The sequence below is a fragment of the Lagopus leucura genome, unplaced genomic scaffold (assembly GCF_019238085.1).
Source record: "Lagopus leucura isolate 7727_CA_CO unplaced genomic scaffold, USGS_WTPT01 Super-Scaffold_100047, whole genome shotgun sequence".
In the NCBI taxonomy this organism is placed as follows: Eukaryota; Metazoa; Chordata; class Aves; order Galliformes; family Phasianidae; genus Lagopus; species Lagopus leucura.
This window is the reverse complement of record NW_024962293.1, coordinates 269,001-293,904: the sequence shown is the minus strand read 5'-3', so window position 1 is coordinate 293,904 and position 24,904 is coordinate 269,001. Positions and strand designations below refer to the sequence as shown.

The 24,904-nt window shown below is 42.8% G+C and overlaps 3 protein-coding genes across 10 annotated transcripts; 1 reads left to right on the top strand and 2 right to left on the bottom strand.

Annotated features, from left to right (window-relative positions):
• Positions 1-102: 102 nt before the first annotated feature.
• On the bottom strand, positions 103-1,247 carry ATP5F1E (ATP synthase F1 subunit epsilon). The gene is made up of 3 exons (XM_042884860.1): positions 1,137-1,247; positions 921-1,056; positions 103-233 (listed from the first exon to the last, which is right to left on the bottom strand). Exons 1-2 carry the CDS (start codon positions 1,166-1,168, stop codon positions 933-935), a joined length of 156 nt encoding a protein of 51 aa, XP_042740794.1. The 5' UTR covers positions 1,169-1,247; the 3' UTR covers positions 103-233; positions 921-932.
• Positions 1,248-1,361: 114 nt separating this feature from the next.
• On the top strand, positions 1,362-24,372 carry LOC122187394. 5 transcript variants are annotated; one of them, XR_006181304.1, is made up of 8 exons: positions 1,365-1,645; positions 4,581-4,695; positions 5,185-5,279; positions 6,376-6,452; positions 13,864-13,962; positions 17,675-17,820; positions 22,974-23,252; positions 23,979-24,370. XR_006181304.1 is itself a non-coding variant. In XM_042884853.1 (6 exons), the coding sequence occupies exons 2-6, from the start codon at positions 4,630-4,632 to the stop codon at positions 24,119-24,121; spliced, it is 660 nt and encodes a 219-aa protein (XP_042740787.1). In that variant the 5' UTR covers positions 1,362-1,708; positions 4,581-4,629; the 3' UTR covers positions 24,122-24,372. The 5 variants fall into 5 exon arrangements, 4 of the variants coding, with proteins under 4 accessions (XP_042740787.1, XP_042740785.1, XP_042740789.1 ...); XM_042884853.1 differs by lacking the exons at positions 13,864-13,962; positions 17,675-17,820 and having other exon boundaries at positions 1,362-1,708; positions 23,979-24,372; XM_042884851.1 differs by lacking the exons at positions 13,864-13,962; positions 17,675-17,820 and having other exon boundaries at positions 23,979-24,371.
• Positions 8,435-14,414, bottom strand: PRELID3B (PRELI domain containing 3B). Of its 4 annotated transcripts, none has more exons than XM_042884858.1 (7): positions 14,309-14,414; positions 13,551-13,719; positions 13,122-13,211; positions 12,378-12,448; positions 11,182-11,284; positions 10,888-11,006; positions 8,435-9,354 (listed from the first exon to the last, which is right to left on the bottom strand). In XM_042884858.1, exons 1-6 carry the CDS (start codon positions 14,338-14,340, stop codon positions 10,905-10,907), a joined length of 567 nt encoding a protein of 188 aa, XP_042740792.1. In that variant the 5' UTR covers positions 14,341-14,414; the 3' UTR covers positions 8,435-9,354; positions 10,888-10,904. The 4 variants fall into 4 exon arrangements, with proteins under 4 accessions (XP_042740792.1, XP_042740793.1, XP_042740790.1 ...); XM_042884857.1 differs by lacking the exon at positions 8,435-9,354 and adding an exon at positions 10,476-10,567; XM_042884859.1 differs by lacking the exon at positions 10,888-11,006.
• Positions 24,373-24,904: the final 532 nt, after the last annotated feature.

Here is a 24,904-nt window from a genome sequence, read left to right as displayed (position 1 = left end):
GTGTGTGATAAAAAGTCATCCATTCTAACACACATGAAAGATAAGTGTCTCTGCAAAAGGGAGTAGTTTGTTTCCAAAGGAACAACAGTTGCCACACATTCATTTGTTTATTCAGCACTGAAATTTATTAGCTGATTTATGTACATGGGCAAATTTTACAGTTAATGTGTTGATGTTATACTGCAGTCTTGCCTACAGCTTGCAGTTTGCTGTTCATGTTCACAGAGCAGTTCCTACGAGAGATTTAAAATACAAATTACTCGATTCAAGAGAACACATGCAGGTAGACTTCAAGCAGTGCAATGCTTATTCTCAGATTCAGAATAGATCTGTGCAACATTTATGTTATCACCACTTATTTTTTCTGGATGTGTAACGCAATCAATCACTCCTGATCATACTTACAACAACTTTTTCAAAACCAAGCCTTATGAGCTGCAGGCCTTGGTACAGAGATGTATTTTATGACAGTCTTGTCAGTTACAAGCATCTTACAGAAAGACATTTCAGCAACAATACTCTCTGCTAGCATAATTGCAGTAATGTTAAGGTACAAACACTGACTTTATGGGGACAGGCTGTTGTCCCATCAGTGTAACAGTCCCAGTCACAAAACTGCCCTTGCAAATTACCTGTTATGTAGTGCTTCAGGCAGAGCCCAGAAGAGACCTGACTTGCTGTCTGCACGTGCAGTGTCACACACAGAGATACAAGCAGCAGGTCTCTTCCACAGCTATCAAGCAGCCTTTGCACAGATAACTTCGAACAAAACCCAAACCGTTCAACGCAGATCCTAAGTGGCGCACAGCCCTGCGCTCAGAGCGCAGCGATCCCCGCACTGCCACAGAGCAGCCCCAGCCCCGCACACGGAGCCCCGTGCCGCTCCTCCAACCGCGGCACGAGACACGCCGCGCTCACACCTATTGGCCCCGCTATTCCTTCTTGGCCTTCACAGTCTTCACGGTCGCCGTCGCCGCCCTCTCCGCCTCAGCTTTGTACTGAGGCTTCATCGCCGCTCTGACAACCTGAGCGCAGATCTGGGAGTACCGGATGTAGCTGAAAACAGGAGAAAGGAGAGGAGAATCAAGTTGGGAACCTAACGGCACCGGCCCGTCCTCAGTCACCACCGGCGCTACCTGAGCCCGGCCTGCCGCCAGTACGCCACCATGGCTGCGGATGAACGGACGCTCCGCTGCCCACAAGGTCAGCACCCACCGGAAAAGGAAAGACCGCCCCGCTGCTTCCTAGGCAATCAGCAACCAAGAGTGATCTTTCTTCCAATCAGAATTCGACTTACCTTAGGAAAACTGACCAATGGTAACCGGTCGGTTACACTGGTCCCAGTTACCGCTCTCTGGTAGCGACCAATCGGCAGGCTGAACGGGGCGCGCGACTTCCGCCTTTCTTCTCGAGGTGTCTCGCGAGAGGGAATCGACTTTCCGCGGCGGTTGCGCTGGGCGCTCAGCGTGGCTCCGCCCCGCAGTTCTCTGCGTGTTTTACCCGGGGCGGGGTGTGGGTCGGGGTGGCCTCGGCTTCAGCTCCAGATTCGGCCGGTTGGGCCCTGCTTCAGGGATCCAGAAAAGGTCTGCGCGTGGCCTGCAGTGGTTCAGAGCCGGTAACGTGCCGCATTACACGTGGCCGTAAAGTACGTATGTTGGTGACGTGTTAACTCTTCGCTAAGAAGCTCTCGTGTAATCCAAGAATTCAGGCAAGGGTTAAAGGCGTTTTGGGTTTTCTTTTCCCCCAGGCTCTATCAGTTGTCTTTCCTTCTTTTTGCCATCACTTCCCAGCATTTTCAATTTAAGAGTGTGAGGATGAAAGCGATCTGTAAACCTGTGCAGCCACTGATTGCTGCAGTGCAGGCTGCCTTTGTTTGGAGTTTAAGCTGTGCCTGTCCTGATCCGTGCCCTCAGTGTGGGATTCCTTTGGCTATAAGTTGCATTTATTTCACGCACCTGAAGTGCTATGAAGTGCTATGAAACGCTTTCTCCAAACAGATTAACCACAGAAAATACAGCAAACTCAAGGTTATGATCCACTTTTCAGTAAACGATGGGAAAACAGACAATTCCCATATATAATATGCAAATGTTGAAGTAATTAGGGCTAAGGAGATCTTGGATTGTTTGTTTTATTAAATCCTTGTATTTAAGTATTCATACCTCTTCCCTGTGTCTTCTTTCCAAAACCAAACCAGCCTGTGGGACACCCTGAGGAGCCATGCAGGTCCTGGGCTGACTTGGTTCCTCTTTGCTCACCTTTGGGACCACGGAGTGCTGTCACATCACTGTGCAGTGATGATTTAACTGATGATAGCAAAGCTTTAAAGCATAGAATAATGTTCTTTATTAGAGATCGCAGCTCAGAGCTGCTGTAATTAACAATCTGCATAGTAGCGATAACAGGATAGATTTACAGGGAAAAAACAAAACAATTTTTCACCAGGTACATTGTCATCTGTCTCCAGAATATCATAAGCCAGTACAAGAAGATGATTACCTTATTAGTGTAATTAATAGGCACAGCAACCAGGAAGGGAGAGTAGGAAGGCAGAGCTTCCTGTCCTTATTTGCCAGTTGATGTCTCTGCTGAGATCACACTGCAGTTACACTGACATTATGAAAGCAGGGTTTCCTTCTGTCTGGACCAACAGTTTAAGCCTTGTGAGCTGCCCAGGTCATAAACATGGCTTAGCAGAACAGAAGTTCTTGTAGCTGAAATGGACACCTGAGTTCCTGCTGTGTGTCCCTATGTTCTCTCTCCCCACCTGGCTGTCTCTCACCTGTTCCTCTTTTTAATCAGCTGTTTTTTCCCCCCACCACATCTTCCCTTTCTGTATCTTCATGTGAAATGCCTCTGCAGTTCTGTGCAGTGCACTCAGATTTCAGTCTGTTTTGGAGATGCATGATGTGGGTGCAATTGTTTACACGTTTAGCTCTATGTACTATTTGTAGGTTTTGAAAGACAAATTGTCAGCATGAATTCAAAGTTAAATCTGTGGGAGAGGTACCATGCTGAGACAGAATGGAAATTACCTTAATGACTGAAATTGAACTCTACAAAAATTGCAGAGTATATATTGATATTTATAAACCTGTAAACAAGGCACCGTTGTAGAGTTGTACAAACTGTTTTCAAGCCCTGTTCAAGTTTTGTTTAAATGCTAGAATGTATTTGTAAAGCCTGAATCTCCCTTCAGACAAAATCTTTTAGAGGCGTAGGAAACATAAGTTAAAAAGGAGCACACAAAGGAGGGAGGCTTATAAGGGTACAGTGAGTTTGCAGAGAGAAGAAAGGATATATTAAAAGAGTTAAATACAGAGATGAAGAGAAGCTGAAGAGGTGCGATTAGCAACATCTAGAAACGTGAGAGTGGATACATCAGTGGGAACTGAAGTTGTGAGGTTAGAAATGTCCAAAGGAATTGAGGAAGTGAGGGAAGAAGAACCCTGAAAGGAGACGCTGGAGACATCCGTGAAGGGTGCAGAGATGAGGTTGGAAACATCCTCAGCAGTCGATGAGGGTAACTCAGGGGAGCCCTGAAACATGAAGTAGTTAAAATCAGTGAGATCCAGTGATTCTGAAGAGGTTGAGGTTTGCTCTGAGATGCATGTTGGGGTCGAAGGGATTTTGCAGGAATCATCTAAGGAAGCTGAATGACTGGAGGCATCTAGGGAGGGTGAAGAAGTGAGGCTGGAGAGGTCTAAAGAGGATGAAGAAGTTGGACTGGAGAAGTCTGGAGAAGGTATCGAGGTGAGACTTGAGAGATCTAAGGAGAGCGAGGAACTGTCGCCAGAGAGATTCAGGGAGCCTGAGGAGGTGAGACTTGATAAGTCCAGTGAAATGGAGGAGGTGAAACTGGAGTGCTCCCAGGAATCTGAGGAGGTGATACTGGAGAGCTCTAAGGAGACTGAAGAGGATGTACTGGAGAAGTCTGAAGAGGTTGAAGATGTGAGACTGGAAAGGTCCAGAGAAGATGAAGAAGTGAGACTGGAAAATTCCACAGAGGATGAAGAGCTCAGACTGGAGAGATCCAAAGAATCTGAAAAGGGGATTTTTTTTAGGAGTTCCAAGGAGGCTGAAGTCTTTACACTGGAGGGGTCCAGGGAGGCCAAAAAGTGAGACCAGGAAGGTCCAGGTGAGAGACGAAACTGAAAAGCCAAGTAAATTCACAACATGACCAATTTTAAATTGGAAATATTTTTAACTGAAGATCTCTACTAACATCAGAACAACTTTAAAAGACACAATGAAACTCAAAAAGTATCAGTTTTGAAAATAACACACAATTCTAGTCCTTACCTCTCTTGGTGTTGCTGATTTTGTGCAGGAAAGTTGAGTAGTAAGAGCTCGTAGAATTATTTAGAATACTGCTCCTTCATAGGGGAGCAGTACAGAAGTACACATCCATAAGAGTATCTACAGTAGAAGCCATTTTTGTGTCTTGGCATGGCTCTCCCTGTTCAGTGAGATTTTAACATCTGTGACAGCCTGACAAAGAGTACCCTCTGAAGGTCTGCAATAAAACAGTGGCAATGCAATGTAATGGAAATGAAAATGTTTTTGTTTCTCTTTTCCAGATAGCAGAGGATATCCAGACACCAGACTGCTTACTGCTGATGTACAGAGATGAAAATACAAAGTGCACAGATGTACATGGTGGCTTCGAGTCAAACCCAGCCTCTCACTGTAAAGGTGTGACTGATTCCTTCCTTCTGATTCATAATGTCTAACTCAAAACTGTGGATCTTCCTGATGATGCTAACAAAGTAGCAAAGGAAATAACTAATTTTTCTCCACAGCGAGTACAGGATTTATTTTTGAAAGCCAGCAGTATGCTAAACTGATGCTGTGGTAAAGAAATACGCAGTCGTATCAGTTCTGCTTGGTTTTAGGTAATGTGAGGTCTTATTTTGTTATTTTAATTTTGTACCTCTGGGCATAAAACTTGAACTGTAACGACAGTAATTTTTAGGTTGTGGTAAGCTTGAATTGATGAATAACATTACAGAGATAGAATGGAGGCATTAATTAAAAAGAAAATGGAACAGCTGATATTTTAGTTCAAAAAGGTACACCTAATTATAGTATGAGTGGATCAAGAGGCTGATCTGCAGCTGCTGCCTTCTCATCTCAAGACTGTTGTAAAACAGTAGTTGAACCCTGTTGTTTTTCCACTCATAGGCAGAAGATGGCACAGAGTTCTTCAGACAGTTATCCCAGGAGTATTTTGTGGACCAAGGAAGTGGATATAGCAACAGGAGACTGCCTTTTCTCAGGTGAATACATCCAGGCTTTGCTGTGATTACACAACTGCTGCATGTATAACGGATTTAGCATAATCACCAGCACTCCCACTGAGGTCACCTTTTAGCAGCAGGTGTCTGCTGAACACAGGCTGAAGGTGACAGGAATAATGTTTTACTGTGTAAATATTAAAAGTGGGGGTTTAACACAAGACAAAAATTAACAGAGTAAAAAAAAAAAAAAAGCTGATATGTGCCAATGATGAGATCTGAAATAGTTCATGAATGCACCTGAATGTGTATTCATAGTGTATCTGTAACTTTAGAGCTCATGCAGCGTGGTTGTAATTTTGTCAGTATCTGTAGATGAGAAGGCAGAGCACACAAATCTTTCCTGATGCATCTTTGTATGCTGTCCTCTACTCACAGTAAGCAAATAAAACTAAGAAGTTCCTTAAAAAAAAAAAAAAAGCCCTTGTTGTTTAACAACTGCACTGCTTGGTGACTGACTTTATCTCTAATCTTATAAAGTTTCTCAAGTACACTGTACAGGGAAGAAAAGTAATTGCACAGAAGGAAAATTACAGTAGAAAGAAAAGCCAGTATTAACATGACTTCCAACAGATTATAAGAGCCATTACCCCTTCACTGCATTCTTTATGCCTTAACTCCATAAGGTTATTGCCTAATTTTCTATGAAATAACACTGTCAAGAAACATGGAATTACAGTTACTATTGTATAAAATATACAGATCAGTAGTCATACTTCCTACCTTTGATAGCTGTGGATTTATCTCCTTTCTCTGCTTGTGTAAGCCGTATTGGGCTGTGCTGCTAATGCTCTGCTGTTCTCTCTGCTGATGACCCTAATCTGCTCCACAGCTACTGGAAATCATGGCATGCTGATGACAATAAAGGTCATCTCCTATTAAATCTCCTCTTTGTTTAAGCACAGCACTAAGCACAGAGCACAGCAGAAAACATGCTCCAAAATCAGCTCTAATCTTAAAATAAAGTTGCACTTCTGTGTTGTTTTCTATTACATTTTGAAGGTTATTTGATGAAGCAGATGAGGAAACTTATTTTTAACTTCTGGACATCTGGATTCAAGTTGAAAATATTTTGCAGGGTCTGCCAAGTCTTAGCTGCCCATCTGGGAATAAATAGTCTCTGGAGGAGCCCAGGATCTGCAGAGAAGAATTCAGGTACATTCAAGGTCTAAGAATGTTGTGCATGATTTTGTACATGTTTTGATGTGCTTGCTAGCTTTTTCTTGAATGTTACGATAAAATAGCATGATAACCCAAAACTTTCTGTCTACAGTCTGTTATAGTGTTGAATCAAACTTTAAAAAGCATGGAGGTGGCAGCCAGGGCTGGGGCACTTTTTCAGAAGTTTTAAGTCTTACAGGTGCTTCTGTTTCTTTGAAAGGTTAGGCTGACTTAGGATCCTGCTGTAGGGAACCTGGACTCTATGATCTCTGGAGGTCCCTTCCAGCCCCTATGATTCTGTGATCCTAGTTAAATAAGCACCATTATTGCACTTCTCTTTACAGACTAGGAAATAACATCATCTGTGCAATACCACCCTACTCCATTCCCCCCCCCCCGCTTTTCTCCCCCTGACCAGAAGAAATAAGGGGAAATCGTGTAGCTGGCTGAATGTCTCTCAAAACTGAGGATTAAAAAGAGAGAAAATAAAATGGGCGGAATATCAGGCTAAGAAAGTGAAATGCTTTTACTACTTCAGCTAGATAATTCAAAATACAAGGTGACTCTACAACATGACTGAGTCCCAAGTGCAGGTTCTGGCACACAGTTTTTATAGCAGCAATGCTGAGTCAACAAAAACTTTCAGTGCAGATGGGTGCATGGAAGCTGGGCAGCTACACAGCACAGAGAGGTTACAAACCCAACAGATCTTCTTAAAACACCTTGTAAGTAATATGAAACAAGTTGTTACTTTAGCTGTCTCCAGCATGTGTGAATGAAGAAGTGAAGAACAAGTTAGGTATAATTTACAGTAAAAATCTTTAGGACCAGAAAAGTGCAATTTCCTGTACTAAGTTAACACCAAAATTCCACTACTAGTATCACCAATTCTTATATCATATGTGAGCAAAAATCTTTTACACATTGTTTTTTCAAAACATTTAAAACAATGAATAGCAACAATAGCTAATGATTTCTAACTTAGTTAAAAATTCAAGTGAACAGTGTAATAAGCCATCTTATCATCTTCTCCAGGCCATGAGCTTTGGATCTAAAGCTCACTCACTTCTGTTTCTTAGAAAAGTTATTCAGTTGAGCTTGAAGTTTGTCTAGTTCAACAGCATCTGCAGGTGAGGTGAAGAATGAATCCACTTAGGTAAGCTGAAAGAAGTAAGGATCCAGACCCACTGCTGATTTGTTCTCATCATATTCCTCTATCCCTCTCCCACCCCCTTTCTTTCTTTCTAGCCCTTAAATTTTGTCCCTCCAATTGTAATTCCATTTTCTTTCCCCCCTGCCTCATTAGTTCTGACCAGCAGAATGCACAGCTGCTCTGCACAAGCAAACATCACATTCACTGCAGCATCAAAGCATTCAGCCACAGCACCCTGCATTCACCTGAGCATTGCCAGCCATGACACAGCTATGCAGGCAGCTAGCAAAGAAACCATCTGATAGCAGTGCTCACACTTGCTTCTCTGATGGAACTCAGTGTGTAGTTGCTGCACAGCCCATCACACCAAATCAAACAAAGCTTCTTTAGGTGAAGTCTCCTCTTATGACCTCTGTGAGTAAACAACCAAACTGTCCCATGACTGTACAGACTCAAGCAACCTTCTGCTCTTAACAGTATGAGGTTCCATGTAGAGAGACATACTCCTTGACAGCTGAAGTGTACAGATCTCAGTCTAAGTAGAGCAAAAACCTTCCCCGGTGATCTAACAAACTGAAATTTGGTCACTAGTTAATGTGTGAGATTGGTGGAAAAAAAGTGGTTAGTTATAAAAGAGCAAGAAAGACCACAGCAGCTGCAAAGAGGTTTGATTTATTGCCACTTACAAATGTATACTACAAGATACACATCTGAATAAAATAAGCTATTAACCCTGGACTATTCCTTCAGCTCCACGCCCCACCCAGATTAATACTCTAGCAATTAAAAGAAATGAATAGAACACAGTTTGAGGAACTAGGCAGAACGCAGCTAACATTTTATTTAAAATAAAAAACCAAGCACAATACAGAAAGCAATATCCCTTGGAATAATGAGTGCAGGCATATAAATAAAATAGCACAAAATAAATCATCCAATCTTCCAAGAAGTTGTTGAATGCTTGCAAAAATTAAGTAGTCTGAAGTTCTTTTTCAGTGCAAGGACAAACTGAATTCGTACTGTGTAGGCCCTTAGTGCACAAAAACTAGGAAAAGATAAAACTGACTTTAAAATGGCAAGTGATGCTGAAGGCTGAACAAATATTTGAAGTCACTTTTAAGCACTGCATTTTTCAATCAGAAGTTACAGTACAGTTTTGCAGAAGTTTCAAACACACTTAAGTTGAAACGCTATTTCAGCTGCAATAATCTTCTGTAAAAGCACAAGAAACCACAATTATTTCAGTTTATAAAGGTATTTTCAAATCATTTGTTTTAGAAAAATATTTAGAATAGTTAAACTTTTAAAAGGTGTATACATACATACCTATTTTTTACCCCCCACACTCATTGTTTTCCACCCCCCTCTAAGTTTCCCACTTAAAATAAGCTGTTTACATAGCAGATACTATTCAGTGGGCAGTTGCACATAACAGAAATGGCATGCAACATGAAATATGCTGGAACAGGTGACATTACAGTTCTTAAAGGTTAAGAGAGTACTGAGATTACTTGTAAGCTTAGATCAAAATTGCAGGAAATGTCTCTGGCACCAGAATGAAGGACCCAGCTGACTTGGGGCTGTGTTTTCCCATTATTTTTTCACACCAAAGGAGTCAGATGGGACAGGCAGCCTCTACTGAAGTCAATAGGACCACCAGCAAACTGTGTATTATTGAAGTACAAATGTCAGGGTCTGAACTTGAAATTCCCACAGCTCATCACTGAAGTCAGTACCGAGAATCTGTAATAAGTACCAGGAAAGAAAAGTGTAGAAAACTTGAGGTTTTCCCTTAAAGAGCCTTATTTTGTGAGCAAACAAGCCTAAAATGTAAAGGACCTTCTGGAACTCAGAACACAGCGTTTAAAGGACAAGAAATCGTTGCCCTTTGTTGTGTAACAAGTTACTTCCAGAGCATGATCAAGTTAATGAGTATATTGTTAGTGTTCTTAATATTACTTCCTTTCATGCTCAGGTATCTCTACCCAGCTTCAACACCTTTTAGTCCTTTACACAATACTTTGAAAGTCTGGAGTGAACAGCTGCTATTCTCAGAAGCGCCATCGGCTTATGAAATTGTTAAGGCTCAGTGCATATTGTACCCCTTTGTTTAGTGGGCTCCTAGAAATGGAGTTATTCTGTAAGTTTAAGATAAAACTCTATCTCAGATTTCTGCATTTCCAGCCCAGCAGCGTCAAACTTAGGAACAGAATTTAGGTGTTAGCAGATAAGAGACACTTCTGAATGTTTTACCTATACTGACTGAGAAATAATAGAGTACCAGGTTAGCTCAACTAGTTAAACTAGTTAAAAAGCATATAAAAATATTTTCTACATTCTTTTGTTTTTCAAGCTTCAAGTAATAAACTTTCTGTTAAACCGAGTTGTATCACACAACTGTCAATGCTTAACAAATAGGACAATGCTGGAACAAACCTTCTGTTCATGTTGGGCTTGGTCCCAAGAGGTAGTCCATAAGTCACACAAAAACAAAAGTTCCACAGAAGTCAACCAAACATGCCAGTCTCCTTCAACATATACAGCCTCACCTCTAAACGAGGCCATTTCAGGTCTGAAGTATTATAAGTTAGTGTTCATGTAAATACAGGAATACTAAAAATTATTTCTTCATCTGCAATTGAAGTTCGGTCCAGCTGAACCAATATATTAATTAAGCTTTGCCAATCAGCCTCATTAGTAAGAACTTAGCTTTTCTCCAAATTAAAACTTGAAACATACCTAATACATAGGTATGCCCTTAAATAATATATATATTTACGTTTGGAGAGAAGCTTTAGATTGCTAAACCTTGTTAATAACACAAATATATTTACTATCATTTCTCTACAAATGCTGCTGCTGCCATTGAATTCCTCATTGTTCCTCTTGCTGAAGCTGTGAACTCCTCAATTTCAGCATTGAGTCTATTTATTACCCATTCCAATGCTTCACGGCCCTACAGGTTAGAAAAAATAGGTTTTAGTGTATGAATCCTAGCAACGATCCAAGCAAAGGTAAAGAAATACACAGCTTTGTGACATTGTTTACTTCAGAAACCTGACTAACACAGAAAGATGTGCTGGCTCAAACCAAGAATATTCCTTATGTCAGCAGTGCTGTGTTATGAAGCACAAAGTGGCTTTTTATTCAGTTTGTGTTTTATCATTCTTGAGGCTGAACTCAAAGGGTAAACTCTGAAAAGATTCACAAAGAACAATCCTTCAGACACCACTTCATTGCTCCACATCACTGCTGGAGATGAGTTTTGATGCATACCTTCTCAACAGCAAACCTCACAGATGGCACCAGGAGGGCAGCCAAGGAGTGACAGGCTTAAGTGAATGGAAATGCTTTTCCAATGAAGATTCAGAGCACTCGCCAATAGGATTTATCATCCACATTCACAAGGAGAAAAAAAGAGCGAGTTCAAAAGGCTGAGCATTCAGGAATCTACAGTACAGACAGTAGAACTACTTGTATTCTAAGACTGCTGACAAAGCCAAAAAGTAACAGAGAGATCTGTACTGCCATTTAGCCAGTGGTCACACATTACACAGAGGTCATACTTACTTTATTAGCATTGGAAGAAATCGTGTTCGCCATTAATCCCTCTAGGTAACTGCTAAGACTGACACCTTTCACAGATATTATTGCTTCTTGTGTCAAAATGGTTCTGAAATAGAACAGAAAGTGAATTGTGCAGAGTAGTTTAAAGCAGTGCATTGCCCGAAGGCTTCCTGCTCCGCCCCAACAAGGACACTGCCATTGCCTTTGCTGGTAGCACAACCCCCTCTCAGTTGCTTAAGTGCACTTAGTTCTACCATGAAACAAAAGCCAGGAGTCCCCACTAAGTCCAAGTGATTCTTTGTAGCACTCAGCTCCAACTTCAGCAGCCTGCAGTTAGAGCGCACAGAGCAAATGGGAAGATATACTGGAAAAAAACAGCATGTCTCCTGTAACAGTGGGTTTTAGCCTTTGCCATGGCCATAGGCAAAAAGTCTTCACTAATTCTAGAAGTACAGATTCAGCACTCTTTGAAGTTGCCTTAAACAGATAAATAATTGTATGGGAACTACTGAGTCACGGCCTGAACCTCTGATTGATCACCTGAGGCGAGCCATGAGCCAGCCAGAGGAGCACAGCTGAAGGCAATTCTCCTGTGCTGCAGGAAGGGGGGGGAGCCTGGCTGCACCCCTCCTAGACCTATTTAAGAGCTGGCTGCCAGTAAGGAAGGATCTCATCTGGAGATCCCTCCTTCTGGTGTTTTGTGGTGAGCCCAGCTGAAGGGTAAGCCTTCCATTTATTCTCTTTTGTTATCATAGTCCACTTTGCCTAACTCTCTTGATTATATTGTGATTGTAACATCTTGATGTCCATTGATTATACAATAATGTTCTCCAAAATGATAAAATAGAGGCAGATAAATGTGCAGTGTGCAGTTTTGTGCTTGGACTGATGAAGGGATCAAAACTCAGAGCTGTTAAGTGAAGACACACAGATATGCTCAGCTACATGCAGGACGCAGCAGAACTCCTTGAACAACTGAGATGAACTGGGCTCCACTGTGCCATGACATTCACGTTCCCCGTAGTGCTCTGCAGAAGCAGTGTAGCTAAAGTGACAGTGTATTATCTCTTTTCAGCCAAGACAGCACAACAGAAGTCACACAAACCCCACTGCATCATCCTCTGTAAGGAAGACCAAAGCAATTTACAGAGCCAAAGTCTGCTCTCCCTCAGGCAGTCTCAGAAGGAAGAGGTACTCACTTGTCTGGTTCGTGAGGGTGTGGTTTATAGACAAGCCTCTCATCTACTGACACGAGGTTTGTAAATGAAATCTGCAGAACATAGAACAAGATTACCCCTCAGTAAAAGTATTACAGAAATACTATGTAAAACTGCAGATGGAAAACCAACACAGATCTGATTTAAACAAGGTTGTTCTTGCAAGTATTAGCATTAAGGTTGTAGAACTTGATAAATGAATCTCTAAGTTCAGCAGTTGCTGATCTCATTGACTTTTCCTGGATTGTTTGGATCATTTATCAGCTACCAACGTTTAGCATGCACAAGTACCACCTTTATGTCAAGGAATCAGAAAGGTGTGGCAGTACATAAAGCAGATGTTAAACCATCAGGAAACTGGGACACTGTGCACCAAAGGGCTTGGAGAAAAACATTCCAGAAGAGCAGACAAAACCAAGAGTGGCAATCTGCTCATCAGTGTGTTCTGTATGCCTTGTGGTTGGACTTGATGACCTTAAAGGTCTTCTCCAACCTGCGTGATTCTAGAATTCTACGATTCAGGTGCTTCACATCTGAGCAGTGCCAAAAACACAGCAGCTCCTTTCTGAGAAAAAGAACTGGTCAGCTATAAACACATCACTTACACATGTAACGCACCGTTCTAATGCAACTTGCAAATCATTTGTAAGGTGCCTTTCGTCTTCAAACTTCTAAGGCACAACTATAAGCTGCAATCTACTTGAACTGCAGAACCAGAGTACTCACGTTACTGGATTTAAGCTCCATTGTTTTTTTCAGTGGGTCAACGATGGAGTGCTCCTGAACGTAGGTCTTCGTTCTGCATGTGCCAATGAGCTGGGAGATGGGCACGAATACACACAATTAATTATGCTGCCATTATTTTTAGTGCTTTTAAATGCACAGGAAGTGGTTACTGCATTAAACAGACACTGATGACTGAGGTTTAGTTAAAAATAAAAGCACTCAGTGAGGCAGATCTCATTTTTACAACTGGAAGCAATGTAAGAGCTTGCCAATTTTTGTCTGTCTGGAATTCAGTACATGTAACACTGTTAAAAACTTCCTCGTGCACAACTGCCTGGACTCGTTACGAGCTCACACATCTCTATTACAACATCCTCACAAACTTCCCTTCCCTGCGGTCCCTTCCCAGCTGTGCTGCAGCACACGCACCGATTTCACAATGGCTGGGATTCCCCACTCCGTGCTCAGCAGTCTGTGGCTGTGCAGCTTCCCGCTGCTGTCAATGTGTCTGTCCAGGACGTCCACTCCGACCACGCTGGGGTTCATTGGGTTTGGGTATTTCTGCATGGCAGCTGTTGTTACAGTTTCCCAGGGATGACTGCCAAAACACAACCAAAGCATGAGGCTGAGCACCGCAGCGTTGTAACCGGAGTTCTATGCAAGCTGAACCCAACGCAGCAGTCGGGTCGTGCTTTTAAAGCAGTTCAATTTACGTCTCTTAACCGCAAACGTCCTTCTCCAGCAGGAAGCAGCGGCGGGGCAGTGGCAGGTGGTGCGAACTGAGCACAGGGCACCTGGCTAACGGGGATCCTGAGATCCGTTACCTCCCGGTTTTAACGTGGTAAGAACGCGTTCGCCGTGACATAACGCCGGCAGACTTAAACTTCTCGGGTACTTTCCCTAAAAAACGCGGGCTCAGCTGCCGCCAATCGGAGCGGTTTTTAAGCCCCGGATCGCCCGGGAGCGGCCCCAGCACAGCCCACGAGGGGCACGGAGCGGCCCCTGGAGGAGAGGCGGAGCCGCGGCCGCCCAGTCCGAGCTGGGACCGGCATCGAGCCGGCCGGGGCAGTGCGGCCCGGAGGCGGGGAAGCTCCTCCAATCCCCGACCGACGGAAAACGAGGAAGACGAGAAAAAGGAGGAAGAAGCCGCCGCCCCGCTCCCTCAGCCACCCGCGCCGGGCACTCACTCGAATACGTGCTCCGAGGTCCAGATCTTCATGGCGGCGGGCGCGGAGCGGCACTGCCGCGGCTCTCCAAGAGCGGAGCCCCTCCGTCACCCCGCGGTGCCGGGCCGCCGGCGGCAACAGCGCCTGCGCAGCGTGGCCGGGTCGCGGCGGCGCCCAATCCCCGCGCGGCGCAGCGGTGACGCCGAGGTCGCGGAGCCCTTGGAGTCGCGCGGAGGGCGTCGGGCGCCGCCCCGCGTCCCGCTCGGTGCGCATGCGCGTGGCACGGCCGCGTCCCGAACCTCGCCCAGCGGGCGCCGCCGGCACCACGTGGCACCGCGGGGCGCCCCGGGCGTTGCGCTTCCAGCAGCTTCGAAGTGACTTCTCCCGTATCGCCAACCGCAGCGGGCGGGGCGGCAGCTGCTGCGTTTCTTGAGCCGTTTCCCCTGGCGATCGGCGGCGTGGCTCAAGAGTACAACGCGGTGCCGTTCGTTAACCGAGAACCGACTTCTGGATGCATCTTAAAGCATTTCAGATCGTGCCGCTACGGCGCGTGTTTCACAGGCGCCGCCGTTTCCGCCCGGCCGGAATTCAGCAGCTGAAGGCGGCCCCGCCCCGCGCTCAGTGCCGCCGCCAGAGGGCGTAGCGGAGCCGCGCGGCAGCGCTGTTAGGTAACGGCGCGCGGCCGCCCCGTTTTGTAAGCGCGCGTGCCGCCCGCGAGCGCTTTCATAACGCCGGTACAGAAAGGTCTCTTCAGTGCTTTATGAATCAGCTCCTCATGCCTTGCAAGTCATCTGTACATCTCTGTCTGGACGAGCTGTACAAATTCTTACAAGTCCCAATCTTTGCAGAAAGGAAGCACAGCAGCATCTCAGTGTGGGTTGGAACCAATTCCAGTTCCAGTTCTGAGTTCTGTTCAAGTCGTTTTGGTCATTCTGGATTTCTGATTGGGATTACAAGGAGACGGGAATGGGGAAATGTCACCATTCCACTATGTGTAACACTCTGCAAACGTTGTTGCAAATGAGGACACGTTTGCCAGGTGAGAACTGAGCTCTAAGTACGCCACAAATTAGCATTCAGGTGATTCAGTGGAAAGCAGCCACCTTTTTTTCTCTTCAGAGAAACCATGGGGTGATGGTTTCTTTTTTAACCTGACATTCCACAGCATTCCAGTGACATTTGTTCTTCCTCCACCGGCACTGACTCAGTATCTGTTAGTATCATGCAATTCAATTCAACCCAAAATAAAACACAGACCACTGTAAGACAACCAGGTGTCTGCATTTGTTTCCATATTTTTGCAATTAACCTGGAGTCTTCTTTTACCCTGTAGGATATTCTGTCTGCTCTTTTTCTCTCGTGAAGAAAAATTGGACGATAGAAATAGCCAACAAATCTCTCTTCTCTCACTCCCCACGTTCTGGTAAAGATGGCGCCACGCTGCCTATGAAATGCAAATCAGAATTGTTACAGGTTATCATTTTACACATTTTCATTATGCTGAGATTAATCACCACCTAAGAAGAGATGGAACAGCAGTAAGCATGCTAGCTGTCAGGGAAAACAAACAGGAATATATGTTATTATTCAGAAGAAAGGTTGATCTGATTTGTACATTCTGTGTGGAAAATCCACAAGAGGGGGCTCAATTTCCGTAAGGTTCTCCACAGGAAGACTTCATCAGAGGAAAGGACTCGCCTCCTCACAAGCAAACTCACCTCCACGTGCCTGCATCCCTAAGCACTGCCCTGAGGAAGGGGGCAGGTCTCTGATTCTCATCCCAAGCCCTCTCAGAAGGCTCCCCAGCCTCAAACCCGAAGAATGATTTTCTGCAGAAATAAACTGTTCCTCTGCTTCCATATTAAAATGGATGTAACAGAAATTCCTTGCTGGTAACAAAACAGAAAGATACATTCAGTGCTTTTCCAGTACTTCAAAACTATGAGTGAAAACATAACAGCAACAAAACATCCCCAGATAATAATAAGAGAGATTCCTTTTATATCCTCTGGATAAAGCCTGGTTCATTAGGCAGAAAGTTAAACCTACAAAGAAGAGCTAACTTTCTGCAGGAGCCATTTGCTGATATTGCTGGTTATAGCAGCATAACTGATAGCCAAAAAATGGAGGAGACAGACACATACAGCCACAAACACTCCCTCTGACAACAGAATGATCTTAGGCTAGTTTAAATCATTTTGGAAAGTACAGCCCAAGTACCCTGCAGCTGTTCAGCAGGGTTTTACGCCACAGAAACCTGCTGCCCCTTCAACACTGGTGTTCCATGCTGCCAGAGAAAGGTGAAAGGAAGGCAATGGGCAGTCTGATTTCTGACACAGGAAACATGAAAGAGCAGTAAACAGAGGTGTTTACACATCCAAATCTCCATTGTATCATCAGTACTGTAGCAAGAGAAGAAGGAGAAGAAACAAGTTTTCAGATAGCATGTATGTAGATAACAATCTTCCAGCATCTTTGCGCATATTCACCTTCAGTATTTTCCTTGACCACAACGACAAGCAGAGATGTGAGACAGGCTGCAGGAATCCTGTCAGACTCCCAAGATTCAGAACCTCTTGTTGCCTGGCCAGAAAGTTTCCAAAGCACCTTTTTATGCCATGAATTTCAATCACATGTAAACCTATTCAATGGAAAGAAAGGACAGAAAAGTGCATTGCTCACTCAGCAGCATCAAACCCAGACGCATGCAATGTCATTCTCTGTGCTCTGTATATGGAGACGTGTATACGTATTTTTGCAGAAATGAAATGCACTGAAGCACAAACCACAACACACAAGTGTGTCTCACACAGCTTTTCTTGTCTTTTGGGGAAATAAAAGATGACACCACAGGAAGAGTGTCTATAACATAAAAAAGGGAGAAAGAAACTTTGCTTTTGTGACTGAAACCAACAAGGAACTCTGTTCCACAGATTCATATGCAGATCCAGAAATTGTTTTCCAATAGGGATTGTATTACAAGGGTTATTTCTGGTGTTTCTTAACATGTATTATTTGTCTGTAACGTCAAGCTTTGTATGACTTATGTAGTAAAATTGTGGCCCTGTTCTGAAGTGTGGTGATACAGGCAGGGTCAGAAAGAGGGATGCAGTTTCTTAACAATACCATTGTACATTTATTTCCTGTTTCGAAAAGGCCTTCATTTCCTTCTCAGACACATTTAGTCTGGTTCCAAAAATCATTTCTAGGTTCTAAAATAGCATATGATCTTGTGAAAGCCATCTGAGATTTATTTGTGGGAAGGAGGGAGTTTGGATCTGGACTGCCTCCATACTGATGTTTCCATTTACTCAAGAAAACAGTCAAATTACTAACACATCAACATTATTTACTAGATGACATAAATCACTTCAACACGTTTTGCAGAGAGTCATTTAATCCCTCTGTATGGCTGACATCAAAGGAGCAGAACAGCAGCACATCCTCTCCCAAGGCAGCAGACCTCTGTCCATTGTCCATCGCTTACAATGACTGTCAGCATTCTGAAGAGGTGCCTGGCCTGCAGAACAGCAGTAAGTCACACTGCTTCCCGTGCTCACTTTCTGCACACTAACAAACACTTCTGCTCTGCTCACCTCCTACACAAACACAACTCACAGCACTGCTGCCTGTGCCAGTGAGTTTATGTCAGGAAACCTAGAAAGGCTAAAAATGATATTTCACTAACACCAAATTTTTATCCGAAAAAAATTTAGGTGCTGGGAACATAGTATGAGAAATATGTGACACGTACCTATGAAACAACAGCTTCTCTGACTTGCTTAGATCAAAGAATTTGTTTCTGGCTATAGAAACAGTTGCATCCTGTCCGTATCATCAGTGGGAGCAGCAGCTGCCACCAGGTGTTTGACTGAAGAGCAGATACACAGCAGTGCACAGTTTTTGTGGATGTACCACAGCTCTCCTGTTGTCTAGGAAACAGTCTCTTGGAATCTGTGTAATATGACAATTACCAGCTAGACAATGTTGCTTCTTGCAAGCATCACAAATGTGCATGTGATCAAGTAGGCAGATGATAATCACATTATCACCCACAACTCATGAGCAAGCACAATAACAGCACAATTAAAGATAGAACGTTTTAAAGTACTTTAAAACTTCAGATTGTTTGGAAATAATCGTGCTTCTTCCCTATATCTCATCCTTGTTTAATTCTAAAGACCACAACATCTCTCATAAAAGCACACCAGGCTATTAAACGTGTGATGAATGCAAACGTCCAATGTAAAACCTCAAAGAACCAGTAGTGATCATGACATATTACATGTTAAATCACAAATATGGAGCTATACCTGTACTCACGGTCTTCAGACCATGCTCTTTTATCCAAAGTGCATATAAAAGTCTGGTTCTGACATCTTGAACCCATCAGGTTTAAAGAAACCACAACCTGAAATAAAAGCTGAGAATTCTTCGTACGCTTTCAGTTATACTGAAATGAAGCTGTCCAGGAAGCTGACTGCAACTTAATGCTTCAGCAAAGGCAACAATTAAAGGAATAAATAAGAAATGTAAATGAAACAAGAAGTTAAATCCAAAGCACAAAGCAGCAAACTTACTTTTGTGTGAATGAGCCAACTTCAATGAATGCCATTCACCTCCCAGGAATGTTAAGTTCTCTGTTATCTGCAGTGAGTCCAAGACATAATAACCACAGAGTGAAAAATATAAAGGAATTGCATAAATATTTGTACAAAGCAGGCACAGCAATGACTAGTATTCTCACAGAGCAATCATTTAATTTTTTTTCAGATCTAGTTCTTGCATTGCATTCATTTATATATTTTCTTACTAGCTGCCTCCATTTATTATTTTGCTCTAAACTGAAGATTCTATTAAGAAATCTTTTACATTGCTGCACAAGTAGTTAATATCCACTTCAGCTCTACAGCACTAAGTCAGTAGGAAATACATTGTTGTCAGCAAGATGATGACAGATAAGGCAAAACTGGAGTTCTTGGCTGATGTCAGTGTGTGGTTTTAATGCTCAGAAAGAAGAATTGCTCTATTATATATTTGGTGGCTAATTCAGGGGATGCAGTACTCTGCAATACATTAAATACTGTAAATCAATAATTACTAGGAACTGAAGTCTATAAACAGGTAAAATGAAGCAAGTAGGAGCTACAGCTGCTTTTCTTTCTAATCAAGATATGAATACCATGTGCCTTCTAAATAAGGGACTCCCAAATGTGCGATGGTATGGGTGCCATAGGAACAGAAAAAACAAATACTGCCTGAACAGCTGAATGCTTCCCTGTGCATATGGGCCCAAACAACCAGCGATGGGATCAGCAGGCGTGGTGAGGTCTGAGTAAAAAATGATATTAATAAGAAACACAAAGCTTCAGTAAACTTGAGACATGCTGAGATAAAGAAGTAAAGACAGAAAAAAAACACACCATAATCCAGTTATTTCCAAATCAGTGTTTGTTAGTGTTATAAACATGTATTTCAGTGTACCACACAGATCTGACTCCCTGCTGAAATGCTCAGAATTTAAGGAGTACTTTCAAAAGGATATGGACACACATATAAGGGATCTGAACAGATTTAAACAAAAACAAGATAACTACAAGTGCCTGAAAGAGAGCCCCTTCTTCAGGACAGTGAGGGCAAATATTCTTTTCAGTTCAATAATTACTCCCATGATTATTCAAATAATCATGAGGAACACAGACATGAAAAATGTTCACAATTAGGACTCAGGCAAACCTCAGCTGCTGGATCCCTTCATTTTTCAGAGCCAGAGAGGAATTCCTACCTCACTAGCTGCAGGCTTCAATAGGGCTTTCTGGAACACTTTCACATCTCCCAGGAGGGGATGTTATCAGCACATGAAACTGGAAGCACAGAGCAAAGACAAGCACTCCACATCTGCTTCTTTCTGTACGACATTTAGTGCTCACTCAGTGCATTACCACTGGTGGGACTGGGTGGTGGCATCCTCCCACCAGGCACTTCCCACATGCTGAGACAAGGGTTGCTTTGCCCTGACCTGCGAGTCCTTGATAAGGGATCAGGATTTACATCTCCTGTGGAAAATGACGTTCTGAGCCAGGAGCATCAACCAGCTCTACACAGGGCTGAAGCCTATGGAGATCACTGCAGGCCTCTGCACATCTCAGAGATGGAAGTAACCAGGTGTCTTGTCCCACTCAGCACGGTATGACATGAAGGTCTTGGTCTTGTAGTTGCGACAGTAGTTGTAACATTCATTAAATAAATTACAGGACTTTTGTTAGTTAATCAGAATAAGTAATATGGAGACCTCCGAGGTCGCTTTGTTTTTTGTGCTAAGCAGAGAGATTTAATAAGGAGCAGTTTTTGCAAGATATTGTAGCCCTGAAGGTGCAACATATATGATTTTTTTTTTAACTATTTACATTTTTTAAATTTGCAATGTTATAGACAGTATGGAGTGAAACAGCTGGGGGTTTTTTGGTTTATTTTTTGGAGGGTGTATGGGAACTGCTGAGCCATGGCCTGAACCTCTGATTGATCACCTGAGGCGAGCCATGAGCCAGCCAGAGGAGCACAGCTGAAGGCAATTCTCCTGTGCTGCAGGAAGGGGGGGAGCCTGGCTGCACCCCTCCTAGACCTATTTAAGAGCTGGCTACCAGAGGGGAAGGATCTCTTCTGGAGATCCCTCCTTCTGGTGTTTTGTGGTGAGCCCAGCTGAAGGGTAAGCCTTCCATTTTGTTCTCTTTTGTTATCATTGTCCACTTTGCCCAACTCTCTTGATTGTATTGTGATTGTAACATCTTGATATCCATTGATTATACAGAGGGAGGGAGGGGAAGTGAGAGGAATACAAGAAATGAACTCACAGTTCCAGTTTGCAAGCCTTTTTTGGGGGAGTTTTGATGGACTGTTTCAACATGGGTTTTGTTTTGTTTTGTTTTTTTAGCTGAATTGAAGAACACCATCTTCAGTAGTTTGGTTTAGGGATGAAAAAGTGTGTAAGGAGTCAAACTGATGCCAAATTAGAAGTGCTTCATAAGGCATTGCTCCAATTAAATGATATGAATATTGTTGAGGCGTCATTGCATCATTGGCCTTGTGAGGAAAATCAGATGAATTTCAAAACCGACATTTTCCATGTTGTTTTTCTGTTTCCCTTGAAGCTCAGCAGAGGCACCTGAATTTTACCAAAGAATTCATTACGGTTGCCTGTTTTCATTATATGTGTTCAAATCCTATCTGGAGCTGATATCTTTTCAGTTTTTCAGTGTTAAGAAATATTCCCATTACAAGGTGTAATAACTGCAAGAAAAAGAGGCAGCGTATCGCCTTCCTGGTACAGATAATTATGATTAAAATCAGATAAAAGATAAAGAGATGAAAGATGAAGTTAAAGAAGGGCACACTTAGGCTTCTTGAATTACAGTAATTAAAAGGTATAATTAATATAATTGGCCAGGAAGCTATTTACAACTGACAAGTGAAATGATGAATGACCACAAGCTCAAGTAAAAACTTATAATCGTGTCACAGATTTTTAAATGGTTTTATTCCAAAAATTAAGAAATAATGATGCTTGCAGAACACTAGTGAAATATGCAGTATGTATGTGTATATATGAAGTATGTCAGATGTTATGAATACAGAAAGGTTGAGATTTTCTCAGAGCTCTAAGTGCTCAAAACCCATCAGGAATAAGCCTAAGATCAGGATCTAAGATGGCTTTCCCAAGTCAAAAGAATGGTTCAGCAGGGATTAACACTTCAGAATTCACAGTTCCCAGTTCAGCCAACTAAGTCACATTTTCTCACTGGATTTTCCACCTTTCATTTCCATGCACACACACAGGAAGGATGTGTCCTTGCACTCATCATATAGCTTAAGAATCTGCTTTCTCAAAGTAGTTTTACAAATGATTGGAAGGCTGGACAGTCCATCTTATTCAGCTTTTTTGCACATGCTAAGATTTGGACAGGTCGGTTACTGCCTCAAGGGCACTGTTCATACATTTTGTTTCAATGCTGTTTTTAACATGGGGCAACCTTGAGGTGTTCAGTGAATTGCTGAACACTTCAGAGACTTCGTTGTTACTAAAATTAATCCTGAAATTATAGTTTAATAACATACCTTTACAAACACAATAATTGAAATGTGTAACGTGGACAGCAGCTAAGATGTCTGTTTCCATAACAGCACACAGCACCAGAAAGGCCTGCAATGACACAGGATACTGTTTCTATGGTAATACTGTTTCTTTGCCTCAAGGATGCAAGAAAATCCATGATGAAAAGCAGGAACTTTTTAGGTTAATGGGAATTCCTTGTTTATAGTGATCAGCATCTAGCTCCTTTCTGTCACGTCTTTCTTATATCAGCTTGTAACTACTTTTAGGCTGGAGACCCTCTTTAGCTTGTTTTCTTAAAAAGATTCAGGAACATGGGAAAAGCACACAGAATTGAGAGTCCCAGTGTAGCTAGGAACTGCTATTACTTAGAAGGGCATAACTCACTTTTTCTGAAGACTGAAACTCCTAGATAGTTTGCCTGTCTCTGCCTGTGTGTACATTCCTACCACGCTGAAATTGTTACCATGCTGCCTTCTCACACTTTTTATGTATTTGTTACACTCTACCTACCTGTCTGAAGTGGCTACACTGCACCATAAATGTGTATTCTGTACCTCTGCCTTTCTTACTTTCCAGCATCAAGCTCCTCCCGTCCTCAGCCCCAGCACATCTCGTCCTGTATCCCCTCACCAGGAGGCATCCCCACTCGCACTGACTGGCTGGGCACCAGGCCGAACAGAACTGAATCCATCACACACAGCTCCTACCAGCAGTGCCACCACTCTGGGTTTCTGCACTCTCAGAGTGGACGTGGTGGATCATCTCCCCCGACCTGCTGGCCATTCTTTTTAATGAGCCCCGATGGCCTTCTTAGCCACAAGGGCACACTGCTGGCTCATGCTGCTGGTATCCCAGGTATGTTAGATATTTGCATGTAAAATTTCTCCCAGTTTATTCTTCTGGTGGTCAAATTTACAGAAGTTCTGAAATATGTGAAATGTTGGGGTCAACACCTTGAAAATTCACAATAGAACTTCTATCAGAAGGCTCCTATCAGAAATCAGAGCAACTGGAAAGACTATTTTCAGTAATTTCAGCTCGTATTTTGTGCCAAACAGGTGTTTGGAAATTCAGCCAGTGCCAGATAGATGGTCATTAGACATGATCAGGGAAACTTCAATTAAATTATAATGGTTGCATTTCAATATAGTTATGGAGGGAATATTAAGCAACTAGTAACAAAATAAGCAAAACCTCCACAGTTTTGCATATACCTTATTAGTGTATGCAGAAAACTACATTTAAATATAAAGAGATTGCCCATCCCTGTTGAGAACTCAATGACTTAAACTGGAGTACCACGTGTAGAGCCTGAGGTTGGATGCTGGAGAGTTTTCTCAGCATGTATCCAGTATTTCAGGACAAGGGGATGCTCAGCATTAGTAGCTGAAGAACTGCTGATACAGTTCTGGTGTCTGCTGTTGAAAATTGGAGCCATTAATGGTGCCAACAAATTAAAAAAAAATTAAGGTAATCCAATTACCGCTATTTTAAAACACTAAGGTTCCTTTGTAGCTATGGAAACAAAAATGCAGACATTAATGAGTCAGGGGGAAAAAACTGGTGTTTCCTTGACAACAGGAAAAAAGCATAGCTCCATGAAACCCAACGGGGACAATGACAGGAATACCTTTAACCACGATCCACAAGCGAAATGCGCGTCCATTGCCACGACGTGCACCACTGGGAAGGGTGGAAGTACTCTGCCAGGAAGACACAACTAAGAAAGAACGGCTTGGACAGCGGTCAGGTCATGTCAGCAGTAAGTGCCAAACCTGAGACAGATGAAGCTCTTTGCAGTGTGGATGTGACTACTGCACTCTAGAGAAAGGCAGCCCTGGGCTGAGCAGACACTGATTCACATTCGAGTGCTGAAGAAGCTGGAGTTCCTTGGAGTGCATCATAATTTCTGTGTGTATATAGTACCTCCTATCCCAACAAAAAGGCACACAAAAATTATAAAGAAAGGTAAGTTTATGGCACAGGAAGGGATACAAATAGTGTTAAACCTTATTATCACTGGTAGCCTCCCAGATTTTTGCTAGAGGAACATAGAATTGCTCAAAGACAACAAAATATAAGAGGAATTGTGACAGAGGTAAATAAAAGGTCAAGATCAAGGCAAACCCTGATATTTTGGTAGAAACAAACCTTTAAAAAGAGGTTTTTCTCTGAACCTATCAAACTTATATTACAGAAGAATCATTTCATACTGGAAAGTACATCAATCAATCCAACATCCTAAACTGTTCTGTGTTTATAGCAATAAAGAGCTGGATACTGAGCTACAAGAACGTAGGGCTTCCTTGACAACACGCTGAGAAAAAACACAACTACATAAAAGCTTATGGAGAAAATAAGAAAAAAACATAGTTGAGTTGGCTGAATGGTGTGGAACGTGGATTTAGCCCTGTGAGTGGTACTGGGCTGGAATCAGTGATGTGCCTCTACAGTTCTGGTTACTGATGTTCTCCTTCATTGTTTCTGACATTGATCTGAAAGTTGAT

Bases quoted from the DNA above. Each gene is read 5' to 3' on its own strand.
- PRELID3B (XM_042884856.1), bottom strand. From the start codon at position 14,340: ATGAAGATCTGGACCTCGGAGCACGTATTCGA. The intron at 11,285-12,377 runs GTGAGTACCTCT...GTTCTATTTCAG, and splicing joins CACCCTCACGAACCAGACAA to AACCATTTTGACACAAGAAG. The intron at 10,568-11,181 runs GTAAGTATGACC...TCTAACCTGTAG, and splicing joins TTTCTTCCAATGCTAATAAA to GGCCGTGAAGCATTGGAATG.
- LOC122187394 (XM_042884853.1), top strand. From the start codon at position 4,630: ATGAAAATACAAAGTGCACAGATGTACATGGTGGCTTCGAGTCAAACC. The intron at 5,280-6,375 runs GTGAATACATCC...AATATTTTGCAG, and splicing joins AGGAGACTGCCTTTTCTCAG to GGTCTGCCAAGTCTTAGCTG. The intron at 23,253-23,978 runs GTATGTTAGATA...CCTTGACAACAG, and splicing joins TCATGCTGCTGGTATCCCAG to GAAAAAAGCATAGCTCCATG.
- ATP5F1E (XM_042884860.1), bottom strand. From the start codon at position 1,168: ATGGTGGCGTACTGGCGGCAGGCCGGGCTCAG. The intron at 1,057-1,136 runs GTAGCGCCGGTG...TCCTGTTTTCAG, and splicing joins TGGCGGCAGGCCGGGCTCAG to CTACATCCGGTACTCCCAGA.